The sequence below is a fragment of the Callionymus lyra genome, chromosome 5 (genome assembly GCF_982586985.1).
Source record: "Callionymus lyra chromosome 5, fCalLyr1.hap1.1, whole genome shotgun sequence".
Lineage (NCBI taxonomy): Eukaryota > Metazoa > Chordata > Actinopteri > Syngnathiformes > Callionymidae > Callionymus > Callionymus lyra.
In genome coordinates this window covers 31,924,261-31,939,371 of record NC_141822.1, presented here as the reverse complement: position 1 = coordinate 31,939,371, position 15,111 = coordinate 31,924,261, and the positions used below count along the sequence as shown (strand labels likewise).

Genomic DNA, 15,111 nt, shown 5'->3' with positions numbered 1-15,111 from the left:
TGGTTTACCCCAAAAAAGTAAAATGTTTCTAATCAACTTTCTGCACTAATCATGTTTACCCGACATGCTTGATCAGCAGAATTATGTAACATAGCAAAGAAAAATACCAAAGAGAAATAAAGAATTTGAGAAAATGTTCAGAGCGACAGACGCTGACCAGCAGTAAATACATCCTCAGACATGCTGCCGAATCAGTCAGATGTTTGTTATAAATCTGGTTTAACAGTTTTTAGAAGCACATAAACCTTTATTATTTATGATTAAGACAGAGCAGCCTGGTGGTTCAGTTTACAAACTTGGTCACACTGACACAAATGCCAAAACATCGGGAAGGAAAATCCTGAGCACCACTGAGGCATTTCCTTTCTTCTTCTCCCACGAAGTGGAGACATTAGCGGGCAAGACGAACATGGGAGACTTCCCAAAACCCATCTCGTTGTCTAATTGTTTGTCTGCTTGTTTGTTGAAAATGGGCCTCGACCACATGACACAGGACTGGGTTTGCTTTAATAGCAGGCCGGATACGCAAACGCATTCCTCAACAGAAGGCTCATTAGTGTCAGAGAGTCTGCAGGAAAGTGGAGAAGAGGAGACGGAGGATCTTTGGAGAAATGTGCAGGGATGAGCATCATTTTGGTTTTATCGGAAATCTGTGACAATTTTGCAACATTAGCAGGTTATAAAACAAAATCACAGATCTCATTTCAAAAGAAACAATATTTTGATTTTACGTGCTAAGGAAATGATACCTGGTCAACACATCCTCCAGTATGCAAAAGCGTTAAAGAAGCTGTACATGTTTAAAAGAAGAGCACCTGAGCAGAAACCTATCTAACCTGGCAGCCGGCCAATGTTGCTGCCGGTATGTGGGTTGATTTAAAAAACATGTTTTTTCTGCCTTCTAATGCTGAAAGACACAACGAGCATTCCATGCATTATGGAACAATGTTGGCAGTTTATTTTACAATTAATGTTACAGATAAAGTCATAAAAGTCTCAGGTGCATACAAAATGTATAATGTTCGAATTTTGGTAAAATTTTGGTTTGCCTTAAAGTCACTACTAAACTCAAGAAACAATTCCTTTTTTTCTAATTCATGCTAAAACCCCTGGAAAATGACTTGTCAAGTCAAAGTTGAAAAATCTAGTAGTCGTTTTTTTCATTAAACTCTTGCGTTATATCTGGGTCAAGGTGACCCAAAGACCCGAAAACAAATGTATTATACTATCCCTTGTGTTGTCTCAGGGTCAAGGTGAACAACCTCCCTGGCTTCCATAAATACATACGCAATGGTTGAGGTCATTCACCTTGAATCAGAGGTAACACAAGGGATACCACAAACACACGTTTTCGGGCCTTCAGGTCGCCTTGACCTGAGATAACACGAGGGTTAAACTGTTAAAACAGTCAAAAATAACTGCCAGATATTGAATACGTTTAGTCATTGTGCATTTACAACCATTCTACAGCTATAAAATCCAAACAAACCAGGCCACCTGTTCATAATTGTGGTCATAAAAAGGAAAAACAGTTTCACTAAGAAGGATGTTTTGGCATTGAAAACAAAGGTTGAGCAGCAACAGAGAGAGGCGACAAGCTTCTTGCTACACGACTTTAGTAGGTCAGACAGCTGAATAGAGGGAAGGCTTGAGGCGACAGTTAAACAAGTTCACTATCTTGTCTCCAGCAACCGCCATTGTTCTCCAAGAGAAACTCAGGAAACCAGCAGCCGGTTCCTGTGACGTTCTACAGTTTACAAGAAATGTTAACTGGAGTCGATGTCTCAAGGTTAATGTATTCGTCTTACTTAAGATCCCACAATGCTTTGTGATGTTTCCAAGAGCTGGAAGAGTATGAGGACTCCACAAGTGGGTCGTTTCCTGAGCTCAACATGACGAGTCTGACTTTATTCTTGTCTTGTCCTCGAAGTGCTCCTGGTCTGGACAGCATCGTTGGGCTGGGGCCAACATGGCGCCCCCCCACTGTCATAATCCTGAGATTTAGTCCGAGGGAGTCGATGAGCAGGTACAAGTTCGCCTCTGTGTAAATGGATATTGATTTCCTATGAAGCCAGCCTGTGATTGAAAACAGAGCTCTGAATTACAGCCTGGGCTCAGGACCAGCTCTCCCCTCGCCAGCGTTCCCACACCCAGCTTCTCAGTGCCGCCACAAAAATGTTATTGTGTTTCTGCTTTTTAAAGTTATTCATCACTACAGCCAGAAGAAAGACAGCCCTCTTATTGCCATCAAAATAGAAACCATGTTTTAGATCCGTTCTACGGCAGAGAGATCTGAAAAGAGTTACCAAACTGAGACTCTTCTTCTTCCTCGTCATCATCATCCAGCGAAAGAACAAGCTTCTCCTCGAAGACCTGGAGCCATAAAACAAGTTAGACTGAGGAACGTCGATTGATTTAAAACAGTAATTTCCACACACTCACATTGTCAATCAGCGGTTCTACTGCCGGCTCTTCTCCTGCGCAGAAGAAAAAAAAAACGTTGAATCACAACAGAAACAAATGCTGACCAGTAGCCAGAACAGCATCGAGTCTCTGGACGGAGAGACGACTGAGGAGACGCGCTCCCAGCTTTGTCGAGACGACTAATAGACTTCCAGAAGTTAAGAAAGGGTTAAGGTCGATACCGATGTACTCTTCCTTCTTTCTTTCATAAGTCGATCGGCTGCCTGGCGTCTCCATGGCGACCAGAATCAGACGACGCAGACTCAGTGTGATGAACCTGGAGGTCTTGTTGGTGTTGCAGGAGAAAATATCTGACTTTCTCCGAATTCTCCAGAACAGACAAACACAAACAGTTGCATAGTGCTGTTGATTTTATCTTAACAGACGGTAAATTTGTCAAATAATTATCCAAAACTTTGTATCCGTCATGAGTATCTCAAACTTTCAGGTGTCTGGATTTAAAAGTGATCTTCTTTTTTTTTCTAAATGATACAGTAATCGTTAATGGAATGGTTGACATAAGAGACTAAGCCAAGACAAAAAAAGGGTCCAAGCGTCTGTTGTGTGCGATACAAGCTATGAGCTGTGTTGTATCATATTACTACTGTACTGTACTACTCTGCCTGACCACAAATGTCATCCGCTTAAAATAAAGTCAAACCCAAATCAGAGGTTTGATCTTTCTTTTTTGTGTGCGGAGACCCGATCAGCTGTGCGCAATTGTGCACTCTTGAGGCTTAGAGGGAACATTGGCCCTCAGCACATCTGAAGTGCGAGCACCAAAACACAAACCAGACTTACCGACATACAACAAGCGTTCCCAGTAAAATAATTAATCCAAAAGCAATGCAAACTTTAGTAGTAGTAGGACTGAGTTCACCAACAGGGAGTGAGATAAAGAACACATTTAAAGAAAAACCTATTGGGAGTGAGTTGTAGATATGTATGAGATAGGAAGTGTTGATTATGTGTTTTAATTTAGTCAAAAGTCGAGTTCTTAAAATCATGCATGACACAATATTACTTTTAGTTTCGGTTTAGGAATGTTTCAAGTCCTACCCCAGCAGCTCAAAACTCCTGGACCCTGACTCGTCAACAAGTGAACTATGTATTGTGTTTGTTATTCATAATCTTACTTCGATTTTTCATGTCTATTCTTATCACGGTAAAAAAAAATTAAATCCAGTTGTGTATTATGACAGTTTAAAATGACCACAAAATGATTTATCTTGTAAAAAGTAACTCACTCACACCACAAGTTTGACAATACTACTGTCATGAAGTCCAAATAAAACCAAGTCATCACTGTCTATTATTCTTTTAATTATAAAAACTAACATAAACAACACAAAGTTTCTTACCTTCTTTACCAGCCTCTCTGTTAGCAGTCAGCTGCTTCATCTGAAAAGAAGAAGCAAAACATATCCAGATGACTTTGGGTCTTAAATTGTTGAGACAAAAACTTTTATGTGTGCATTGTGACATCATTTTTCCTGGATTTAATTTAACCTCAGACATGAATATAAATCAAACAGAATAGAACACATGACATAATACTGAACAATAAAACAGAAACTACTTGATTGCTACTACCAACGACTCTTGCATGTTGAGTTCATGTAAGGGAAAATACATATACCACCTTTAATCCAGGTATTAAGAGGTATTAGCACACATTGAACCAGCTTCATACCTCACTTAAAATCTGAATTTTATAGATGAATTTTTATGTTCACAGGCTAAAACAAAGTGTGTTAAACAGCAAACCTTGAACACTGTTGTTTGTGAGGCCCAATATAAAAATGCTTTGATGGCAATATATTACTTGATAAACTTTGAGGTAAATGTATGTTTTGCAAACACTTGGGTTGAATTAAAAGCCACAATCTGTCCCAAGGCCATGGGTTTGAAATGTGTGAAATTAGGCAGAGAAAAATAAAAATAGTGAATTTCGAATATATATTTAGTATCATTACAAAGCAAAAGTACCTGCATTTCTGGACTATATCTCTTTGTAGTGCTTCCTTTTTGTGACAACTCACCTGCTGGATGATGTCAGGGTCTACCAGCTTGTCCCTGTATACCAGAATGTCCTCCTGAGGTTGGAAGCCATAGTCTTGTTGGACAGTGAGAGTTGATGAGTTAGTTGAAGGACAGAACCTCAGTATTCGGGAGTGATCAGACCACACACACCACACTCCAGGAGCAGGACTAAGAGGTGTGAAAAAATACAACTAGTTATGCCCAAATATTTCTTGTTCGTGGTCCTAAAAACAAGAGACTTAAAAATTAATTCATACAAATACACATTTACATTTAGGTAAGACAGTTTTCACGGCATCAATGACATGCTTTTTAATGATTAAATAAATGAAAATGTGATTTAAAATATGGGAGTTTTTAATGATTATGTAAGGGTTTATGTGTATATAGGACTTTCTCGACACATAATTGTACATTAATTACATTTATAATTACAATGACAATAAAATATAAATTGTCTCATCCACAATGCTTCATTTAATAGTTTTTGAACTTTTAAATACAGTCCAATTTTGAAACATTGCTACATCAAAACACAGAATAACGTCAGAATAAAGGCAACATTAACAGAAGTTCATTCTCCGCAACCAAAGACAATGTTGAAGCCTTACAGCTCTCTGTCACACTTTTCATCCAGCTGGAGCGACATGACTCCTTCTGAATTGGCCACAGTCAACGCCCTCTGACCTCTTGGCTGGTGTAGCAGGAAGCGGCAGAGGTGGAAAAGTCCCAAACGCACAGCCAGGTGGAGGAGAGACTCTTTGGGTCGAATGTCAACAGCTGGAAGATATAAAGAAAACATCATAATTGCTCGGGGATTTCCAACCCTACTCATTATTTAAGGATCAGATTGAGCAATGATGGTGAATAATACTGAGTGAAATGTTATGAAGAAAATATGACAGAAAGATTTATTACAAAATAATAAAGTTTTTCTAGAAGGTCAATTGAAAACATATACATTACATTTACAAAAGGATATTTAAAAAAATCTATAAATGGACAAAATTGGGAATTGTGCACAAATGTCTTCTTTCTAATGACCTTTTAGAAGGCCATTAGACATTATAAAAACAGGAAAACATAAAAAAGACAACATGTAAAAGATCAATGGTAACTTTATACTATCAAGTAAAGCTTATATTTTGTTGTATATTGTGAAATTTGTGTGTTTTTTGAAATCCTTCTTTAGTCTTTCAAATTATTTCAAGAATTCCTCACAAAATGGCATAACATAAAAGAGAAAGAAAGAGAAAAAAACCTTTAACAAGTTATATTAGGAGCTAAACTTGTGATTGAAAGAAATAGAAGGTACAACATTGGTTTAGTTAATCAACCAGTTTTATGGTTTCACTCTGACTGTATGTAGTCCATCATTATCTTCGACCGTTTGCAATAAAATTTATTTTTCCCCAAAACCTGTTTTGTTCACTTTAGGAACCCTTATTATATTACTTAATTTTAGTTAATCAAGGGGTTAGGAGTGTAGATCAGCCACATGAAAGTTATGCACACCAAACCTGAAAGTCAATAAACTCATTTTTTTCAGGTCTTTCAACACTCCCTTAACCCCTGGAGGCACGACATCCAACCATCTTTCATCACATCTTTTAGATCAACAAGTGCATGTGAAGAATGTTCGACAGAAGCACACTTGCAAAATAAGGAATGTCGCCTGTCAGTGATGTACTGTAAAGATATCTCCTGACACAAAACCGTGGGTCCCTTTTTGTAGTTATTTTTGATTTTTTTTTAAAAATCAAAAATGTATTGAACAACATCACGGGTCTTACTAGAATCACATCATCAAATGTTCTACTTCTACAAGAAAAAGCGTTTCAGTTTGATCGACTACAAAATAAAAATGTAAAATCTTGATAGATAAATGGTTTTGTGCTCATCCTAGGTCAAATTATATGAAGTGGGTTATGTGTGTGTCTGATGCATGTCTACAGATCCTCCAAGATAATCTTTCCTGTTTTGAAACAAGAGATAAGATAATTTAGCCAGGGTTCAGACCATGTGCTCCCTACAGGGGTCGCCAGAGCGAATCAACCGCCTCCATCTAACCCTGTTCTCTGTATCCCTTTGGTATGTATCTTAGTGCAACAACATGAATACTCCTGCTGCTCCTGCTGTTAATATATTAACAACCCAACTACACACTTGGAGCGGCTGATCGGTCACTCCACAGAGACCATGGGAATCATGACCCAGATTCACAACGCAAAAGATCAACACAAAAGAGCGTCATTGTTAAATTGAGCAGTAAATGGTCCATTCAGCGATTCCAGGCCACTTTGCATTTGTTGTCTTGCATAAACATTTCCCTTCCTGGCTAAACCATGAATGTTCATGGACTTGGTCCAAAAGTTTGGTTGCATCATCCACTGGTGAACATTCATCCAACTACAACAACTTATCCGAGGTCAGGTTATGGGGCGAGAGTTTCACAAGCGCTCATGAAACTCCTCTGACTCTTGCAGTTGAACACTAAGGCTAATATCCTGGCCCGGAGATAGATGGATGTCCAGAGTACCTCACCACAGAGGCATCCTAAAAACTAACCAGAGCATTGACTAGCTTTTATCAATAATGAATGGTGTTCTACTCTGAGTCTCTCCTAGACGCCTACATGAAATTAGATAATATGGTTCATTTTCTATGAATTTATCGTGTGCAATGCATGAATGCTGCTTTATAGAATTTATATTTCTCATTCACACACTTTCTTCCCCTTTTTTCCCTTCACCTCCTTCCTCTTGCAAGCAGTAACTATATCATATCAAATCATATTTCTGTATGTTGACTCGACAAGGCGGGACTTCAGGAGATCTTTTATCTACTCAGCGAGGAATAATGGCAGTAATTACTTTTCGCTGAATGAATTGAGCCTTTGAAAAGCTGGTCTTCGCAAGATATCATGTGAGGATTTAACCTAAACAGACTCATGGAGTTTTCTTAAGCTCTTATCGTTTTTAATTGACACAACCTCTATGAGCCATGGAAATGGGAAGATCTTTATGGTGACCTTAGATAGTAGATGAAAGTTAATGGTAGTTTTGGAAATAGACGCACGTGTGAATCCAGAATCTTCTGCTATGCACTTTAGTATCCTGCCACAGTAAAAAAAAAACATTTGACGACTCTCAATTGTCCATAAATGTAAATGTTTATCTGTCTATATGTGTACTGGTTACCTTTCAGAGTGTTCCTTATGCATTTTAGTGTGATCTATGACCCAGATTTTTTTACTTCCACTTGAGATAAGACAAGATACAATTTTGGCTCTCCAAATCCGCCATTTTGACTTTCCAATAGCTAGAGGTGATCAGATGTTTTGTCTTTTGGACTTGTATCCTTTGAAGACAGATGCAGTCATTCCCAAGAGACCCGCATAAAAGCGAGAGGAAGTTTTTTGTTTAGTCTGGACTTCTTAACTACTGCCTCCACAATCTGACTTTGAATTGTAAACGAGGCAGATTTGTCACAGATATAGGATTTATTGAACTGGTTGATTCTTTTGATTGATTACTTAAAGTTCTAGCGGTTTAAGAAGCAACACCGGTTTCTTATTGGACAATAGAAGGATTAAGTTTTGTGCTAATCACCTCTGTCAAGAAGATTGTGTACGTTGTTGGTGTTTGTCTAATGACAAAATAACACAAAATATATAGATGAACAGATTCCACGAAATTGTTGTTAATAGAAAGGTAAACATCCAAAATACCACCATTATGTGGCTATATTGCAATAAAGTTTATCTAAACTTGAGTAATAATGTAGGTTGATATTGGTGTCGATCACCAGCTAGATAGAGTCCTGTTCTCCTTTTCGAGCTTCACAGCCACCCATGAGCCTCAGAAACACCTCAGAGACTACACCTGCTGACTCATGGTATCCCTTGGAAGGCAACCACACTACAGGAAGTGAAAGAACAAACCTTTTACAGGATTCTGTGGAACATGTGGTCATTATTTTGAAATTAAAGTACCAGGAAGTACTTAAGAAAATATCCTTAAGTAAGGAAATGTATTATCTTATATTCACTCACCAGCTGAGCTAAGGGGACTCCCCGACCTAATCTCAGTGAATGATCACGGAAGAAGTGAAGTGCAAAGTGATTTGGGTAAACATCATTAAGTTGGTACAGTGTGACTGATGGGCAGCATGCAGGCTTCACGTGTTCCAAAAAGGGCGTATGACTTTGTGTTGTTTGGTGTGGACCTCAGCATTTTTGAGTGTTACCTTTTTTAATATCACTCCAGTGTGGAGGGAAATCCATGTTAGCCACAGCAAGCGTCATCTTCTCGTCCATTAGCTTAAGCATGGTCACACCACCTCCTGCTTCCCTGTGTTCACTACCAAGATCCTCCTCAGCTCCCACGATGGAAAACCTCTTGAGGACGTCCATGTAGCTGCTGTTTGCACTCAGGTACTCTGCAGCCTCATAGACAAGATCTTTGAAGTATTCAAGTGTTGTTTGATCTCCACATGGCTGGACCTGATCTTCAGCCAGAAAGAAGGAGGTGACGGAGACGATTTCAGCAACATTGTGACCTGAGGAGTGAAGATAGAATGTTTCAGAACGAATAACAATATTAAGCATGAGGGACCTACCAGGAACCGTGTAGGTCAGCGTTAGATCATCTTTCCTTTGTGCCGTCGTCACATGTGAAAGTTTAGATCCTTGTAGCACTACAAAAAACCTTGCCTTACTCGGGGCACTTCCTTGTAGCATCACGTGAGCCGCAACCTGTCCCTGGACATGGCAAAGAAAAAAGGTCATGTCATCTCATAGTTTGACATTTCCTGCTCATGGGTGGACAAGGTTACCCTGAGTATCCACTGGATGTAGTTGCGTAGAGTTTGTGTAGTATTTTTCTGTAAAGTTATATTTGCATAGTTTGCATATTATTTTCGTTGGGTTTATTTTACGTTGTGTTTTTAGTTTGTCAATAACATGATGGGTCTCCTTCCCTCGCCTGGGTCACCATGCTTACTGTCAATATGGTGGGGAGTTTTCTAAAGAGGTACTAAAGCAGGACAACTGGAACAAAGTTCTAAGAAGACATCTCTAATCCGAGAAGTTTTATGTCCCTTTCTTATTCCGTCAAATAAAATTTACGTTATCATAGTTCTTGTGTGGTTTATAGTTCCGTAAAATAAAATAATTCGAATTTATATACAATTTACGTTGAAATATTCACAGTGTTTCTTTATTTTAAACCTCCAATGCTAGATGGCAGAACTCACTAAGTCCTCCTCAACTAAATGAACAATGAAATCCAGCAAGTTCCCAGCGTTAGTGAGGATGAGAGGATATAGCGGACTCAAGCAGCTTTTGAAGCTGTTAGGCATATTATAGTTTGAAAACAAATGAAAGCAGCTCCAACTTTGTCAAAATTCATATGTCGATATGTAAATCTTGTAATGCCAGAGGCAATACTACAAATATATCGTTGTTCCTACAGAATTGCAATACATGTAAACATATTGTATACTGTAGTTCCCCTGATATGATGATACATATGGTTTGGTCAGATACTTGCCAATACACCCCCCTACCATGGAGCCACTTCAACTGTTCTACTACTTTGGGTTGGCTTTCTTTCCAGGATGAATGAGCTTCTGACTTTGTCAGGATTACGCAACACATATATTGACATTTTTTTCTATTGGTCATGACCCAAAGTTGATAACAATTTCGTGATAGATTTTTTTTTAAAGGTAGATTTGGTGGGCAACACTGGGTTTATTTGTGCATAATATAGTTACTTTTACGTCACTTTGTTAATTTCAAATTACTTCCATTACTTAACAATAAAATGACAGGCCTATGGTGTTGTTGATTAGAAAGTTCATCTTTTCAGGATATCATCGATTTGTAGTCAATCGTTCTTCAATACAAGTGGGAAATGTGATCTCTTGACTTTGGCCAGGTTTTACTTCCTGAAAATCCTTTTAGATGAAGAGAAAGATAATGGGCTCTAATGCATAAGATTCAAGAGAACCGACTCATTACAGGAGGGATTTGAACAAGAGTGGAGTATCGAGTGGTACATTTGTACACTGTTTTCCTGCTGTCTTTTTGTCTCACATACAAATAAGCACATACAAAAAAATAAGCTAGGGCAGCAAATGGACGAACGTCACTTCTCACTGCCAGGAACAGCATTAGCTGCCGCACACACACTAACAAAGAGAAAACGCACACACGCTGGAACGCTTGCTTACTCTCACAAATGATTCAGAGCACCTGTGCACACATATTAAAGCTGACCAACACACAGCTCCACAAACAAACACAGGCCTTGTTTCAGGGAATTGAGGACATATTTTAGTTAGTACAATCCAGTTGTGCTCGGAAGATAAAAGATGTATATTTCAAGTCAAAACGTGTCACACATAGTCCTTGTTGCAGGCTCATCAAAATTGTTAATGGTAAGGTAGAGTAAACATTTTTGACTTGAAACCTGATTGGAACCACTTACTTCGATTTTGCTACAGAAAAAGTAATCATTTTAGTTAGTTGTACAAAAATTCCTGATTGGTCATTGACAGCTTCAACCTCCGCAGTTCAAGCCATGGAAAAGAATCAGAAGACATCATACATTTGAACTCAGTTTAAGTTTCAATTCAAAGTGCTTTTGGGACCCCAAAAAAGCCTTGCAGGCCAAGAAAAAACAAGTTGTGGCTGGATTTTGCCCCTGATCCTTGATCATGACACATGACGAAAACAAGACTTAAAGAAGGAAGTCTTGCCGCCATGTTGAAATCTGATATGCTATCAGTGAAACGTATATTTGTGTCATGAGTTGTGGCAAGGTGCCCCAAGAATAATCCTATGTCCCTAAAGGGTTAAGCTGTGGATAAGAGCAGATAGGAGTTGGGTTCAAGACCAAGTCCAGACTCCTCTAGACTACACTTAATTTTTTGGTTTCTTCAAAACTTCAGACTATAAAAAGTACATTTTGGGGTCAACAATTGAAGTTATATTTACCAACACACTTTTAGGCTTTCAACAACGTTGATTTACTTTATTTACTTTACTTTATTTGGTGATTCCTGGGGTGTCCTTGAATTCATTCTCATGGTAAATACATGCCTGACATGGTTCTTACAAACATTTTTACAATTTTAACAACTGTAATGTGTATCCAACGGTGCCTGGAAGAGCACAAGTGACAGTTGCGGTCATTAGTGTGAGCGATAAGACCAGTTAAGGGGTCCAACCATTTACAGCTGGTTTGTTTTTCCACACATCAAAAGATAGTCCCGATGTCACGTGACTCATGACTCGAAAATAATCCTGCGAAAAGTGAAAAAAACCAAACACTATTATTGGACGATCCTTTGAAATACGAGCCCAGAGCTCCCAAAGGTTCAGCTTGATGGTGAGCCGTACATTTATTGGTCTGCCAAACCAAATAACAAAGCTCTCCATTAAATGGCCGATTCCTAGTGTCAGCTGTGGTCACCAGCTTTAAAGTGGCCACAAAAAGCTTACAGAGTTTTCTATCTGGACTCTTTCAGAGATTGTGAGAGAAGTCACTGGGGACAGACTCGAAGTGGAGGTAGTTTCTGGGTAGAATGTCCTCACGACACTATTGAAGTTTTCCAGGAAATCAGTTTGTTTCACTGATATTAACAACATTTCAGATACTAAACAATGTATTTGATTTCATTGAAAAGGGTGAAAACCTAGAAAACATCATTAATATTTTGTCTCATATTCCCCTCAGAAGAATCAGTCAAGGTTCCTGGAGAGGAACTATGTGACTGCTGCCCATGTAACAGACCTCAGACAAGAGCAATGGATGGAAAAGATATTTAAAGGACAATTAATGTGAAAATGTACCCACATGTTTTCAGTCTTCCCCTCTAAGATGCAGTAAATAGGTCATCATGACGATAATCAAATTTAAAGTCATTACTTTATTTTTATTTTTTTTTAAAGTTATTACCCCGTCTGAAATCTCGGTGAACAAGAGGTTACAAGAGTGAAGGCCATTATTACTTAATAATAGCCTTCACTTATCCTGAAGCCAGCTGTAATTACGACCGCTTTGTTTATAGAACGAATCCCTTGGAGGTGGAGACTTCTGGGATTGATAACAACCAGTGACGAAGCTTGATTTTTGACCATTCACAGCAGAAAGGGTGTGGTTATGGTGAACAAGATTTTATCTCCAGAAAAAACATGTTTTCAGTGGGCTGTGTGTGACACCACACTCATAGTTTTGACTTAAAATATACATATTTCAATGAAAAGACAGTTTTTGTACAAACAGACACATACTGATGAGTACAATAGAGGTCCGACATCTATTTAAGACACACTAAAAAAACACAATAGTTGCCCTTTGAACAGCAATAATCAAGGTTCAGTATTAACTGTTATAGTGTTTCTCATGATCCGCGCGCCCTGAATTTTTATTTTTGATATCATCTTGGTGCCTTCTCATGCACCCCCACTCATGACGGACAGTACTGCTCCACCAAAGCCACAATTCGATCAGGCTAAACTCTTACAGGGCGACGGAGAGCCGAGGAGTTTGATCCAATCTTCTCTCTGGGCGAGCGGATCCAGTCACAATGAAATATTCAAGGCTGTGTGCTTTTACCTGCCTTACATATGGACACCACGGTCAGGTGAGCGGTGTTTACTGCGGCTCGTGATCACATATGTAGCAGCTGATGGACAAGAATCTAACGTGTGGTTACCGACATGATGACACGTGCAATTCACTGCAATTACGAGATTGTTGTGCTGGTCGGTGGTAAACATGAGAGCCGAACAAGTCGCACGTTCATTCAGAGGAAAACAAGTTGGGATCTGACGGTCTGGTCTCCTGGAAACCGGCGCACTCTAACCAGTGTGACATCACTGGAGCAGAGCAACAACATAACAGGCGGATGTTGTTTAATGCATCAACATGGGAATTACATTTTTTTTTTCCACCCTTTTTCCCTGTTGCATAATTTATATTTTATTTAAGATATACACTATAAAAGACATCTACATTTTGGTCTTCAAAATAAGTCTCATGCGTTTTGTACCTGATATAAGAGCCAAGAGATTAGTTAGCAAAATATATCTATTTAGGCCTTTTTCTTCAACATGTTTACTACTTTTTCTTTCTTTTTAATCTGTTCCCCAACTTTTTAAATGCAATTATAATCTTAGAACTTGACTCTGTTTTTCTTGACCATTCTAAGTTTTTTCCTATTTATTTTGGCTCGTGCAAATCGTCTTTCCTCCAATACTTTTTTTTTTGGTTTAAATTAAATTATGTGTTTGTACAGACTGTAGTTTTAGCTGAATATAAATACTTGATTTAAAAAAACCTTGTATGTTGACAAGTGGCCAATTATGTTTTTGTAATTTTACTGTATGCAGTGTTCTTTACTTCCTACAGACTTTTTCCAATAAATTTTGATCTATCATTTCAATTATGACAAGTCGACAACAAACAAAAATTGAAAAAAAAAAATATTATGTAGGAACAATGTTACCTAAATGTTTGCTTTAATATAAAAATAAAGATTACTTTTTAGTCCACTGAAAAACTTTCCTCGACTCCCATCGTGCCTATTTAGAATCAGAATTGATTGAGTGTAAATTATTTTAAAGAATAAATAAATAAAAGTTAAGATTTATAACTAACATACAACTTCTAATCATGTGTTAAATTCTTTAAGGCTATTTAAAATTGATTTGAGATTAGATTCATGAACTTAATGCCTTTTCAGACCTTCTTTGGATCCGCAGGAACTCTGTGTATGACGTATTTTGATGCTATATAAAGAGAGATGATATTAAACACGTTGACCTTCCGAAAAACTGCATGTTTTATTTTTACCTGCTGCAGAAGCTTTCTGCCAACATTCCTGCCCAAAAAAAGGTCAGAGTAACGAAAACAATATTTTTCCAGGAAGCATAAATGTTAGGTTGTAATGCTGGGACGCAGGAGAAACACTTAAGAAAGAGAAGTGGCTATCATTTAGCTTTTAACTAATAATTTTGTAAAGGAGGGTTCCAAAAATGTAATTGCATTCCTAGTGTCAACACAGTCAACTCCTTTGGAATCAATCATTTAAAACAATGAGCATTTAAACCTCTACGTCCTAAGTAATGGCGTTTAAATGTAATTTCAGTGCATGAACATATGATAACACATAGTAGTGTATGGTGGAGAAACAGTAAAGCTGACACGAGTGTTCAATGTGTTAAATGATGTTTGGTGTTTTAATAAAGTTTATTTTAAGAAAAAAACGATCTTTTGACTTCTGAGTGTGATTCCGTGTCCTTCTTTTCTCCCTCTTAAATGATTATGGTATCATTGGACACTAATCCTTCACCAGCTCTTTCTTCTCATGCTGCGCTGACACATACCTGCTATTTAATCTTCTGAACAAACCAGGCACTAATAACCCGCCTACTTGTCGGAGCGGCTGTGGGACTGAAACCTGGCGCAGTGCCGCACACATTTGATCTCAAAGGAAAACAGCCTGGACCAGGCTTTTCCTTCTTACGTAACCACGGAGGGCACTCGGCGAGCAGCAGGGATCATGTCATATTTCCTGAAATTGATGAAACAC

At 38.3% G+C, this 15,111-nt stretch overlaps 1 protein-coding gene across 3 annotated transcripts in view; it reads right to left on the bottom strand.

Moving 5' to 3' along the window:
- Window positions 1-15,111, bottom strand: part of arhgef28a (Rho guanine nucleotide exchange factor 28a) — a 53,477-nt gene that overhangs the window by 24,466 nt on the left and 13,900 nt on the right. For all 3 annotated transcript variants that reach the window (XM_087791980.1, XM_087791978.1, XM_087791979.1), the window contains 7 exons: window positions 9,127-9,268; window positions 8,755-9,066; window positions 5,118-5,286; window positions 4,506-4,674; window positions 3,825-3,864; window positions 2,443-2,477; window positions 2,307-2,373 (listed from right to left, as the gene is read on the bottom strand). In XM_087791980.1, coding sequence (XP_087648106.1) covers window positions 2,307-2,373; window positions 2,443-2,477; window positions 3,825-3,864; window positions 4,506-4,674; window positions 5,118-5,286; window positions 8,755-9,066; window positions 9,127-9,268 — 934 coding nt within the window. The remainder of the gene's footprint in view (window positions 1-2,306; window positions 2,374-2,442; window positions 2,478-3,824; window positions 3,865-4,505; window positions 4,675-5,117; window positions 5,287-8,754; window positions 9,067-9,126; window positions 9,269-15,111) is intronic.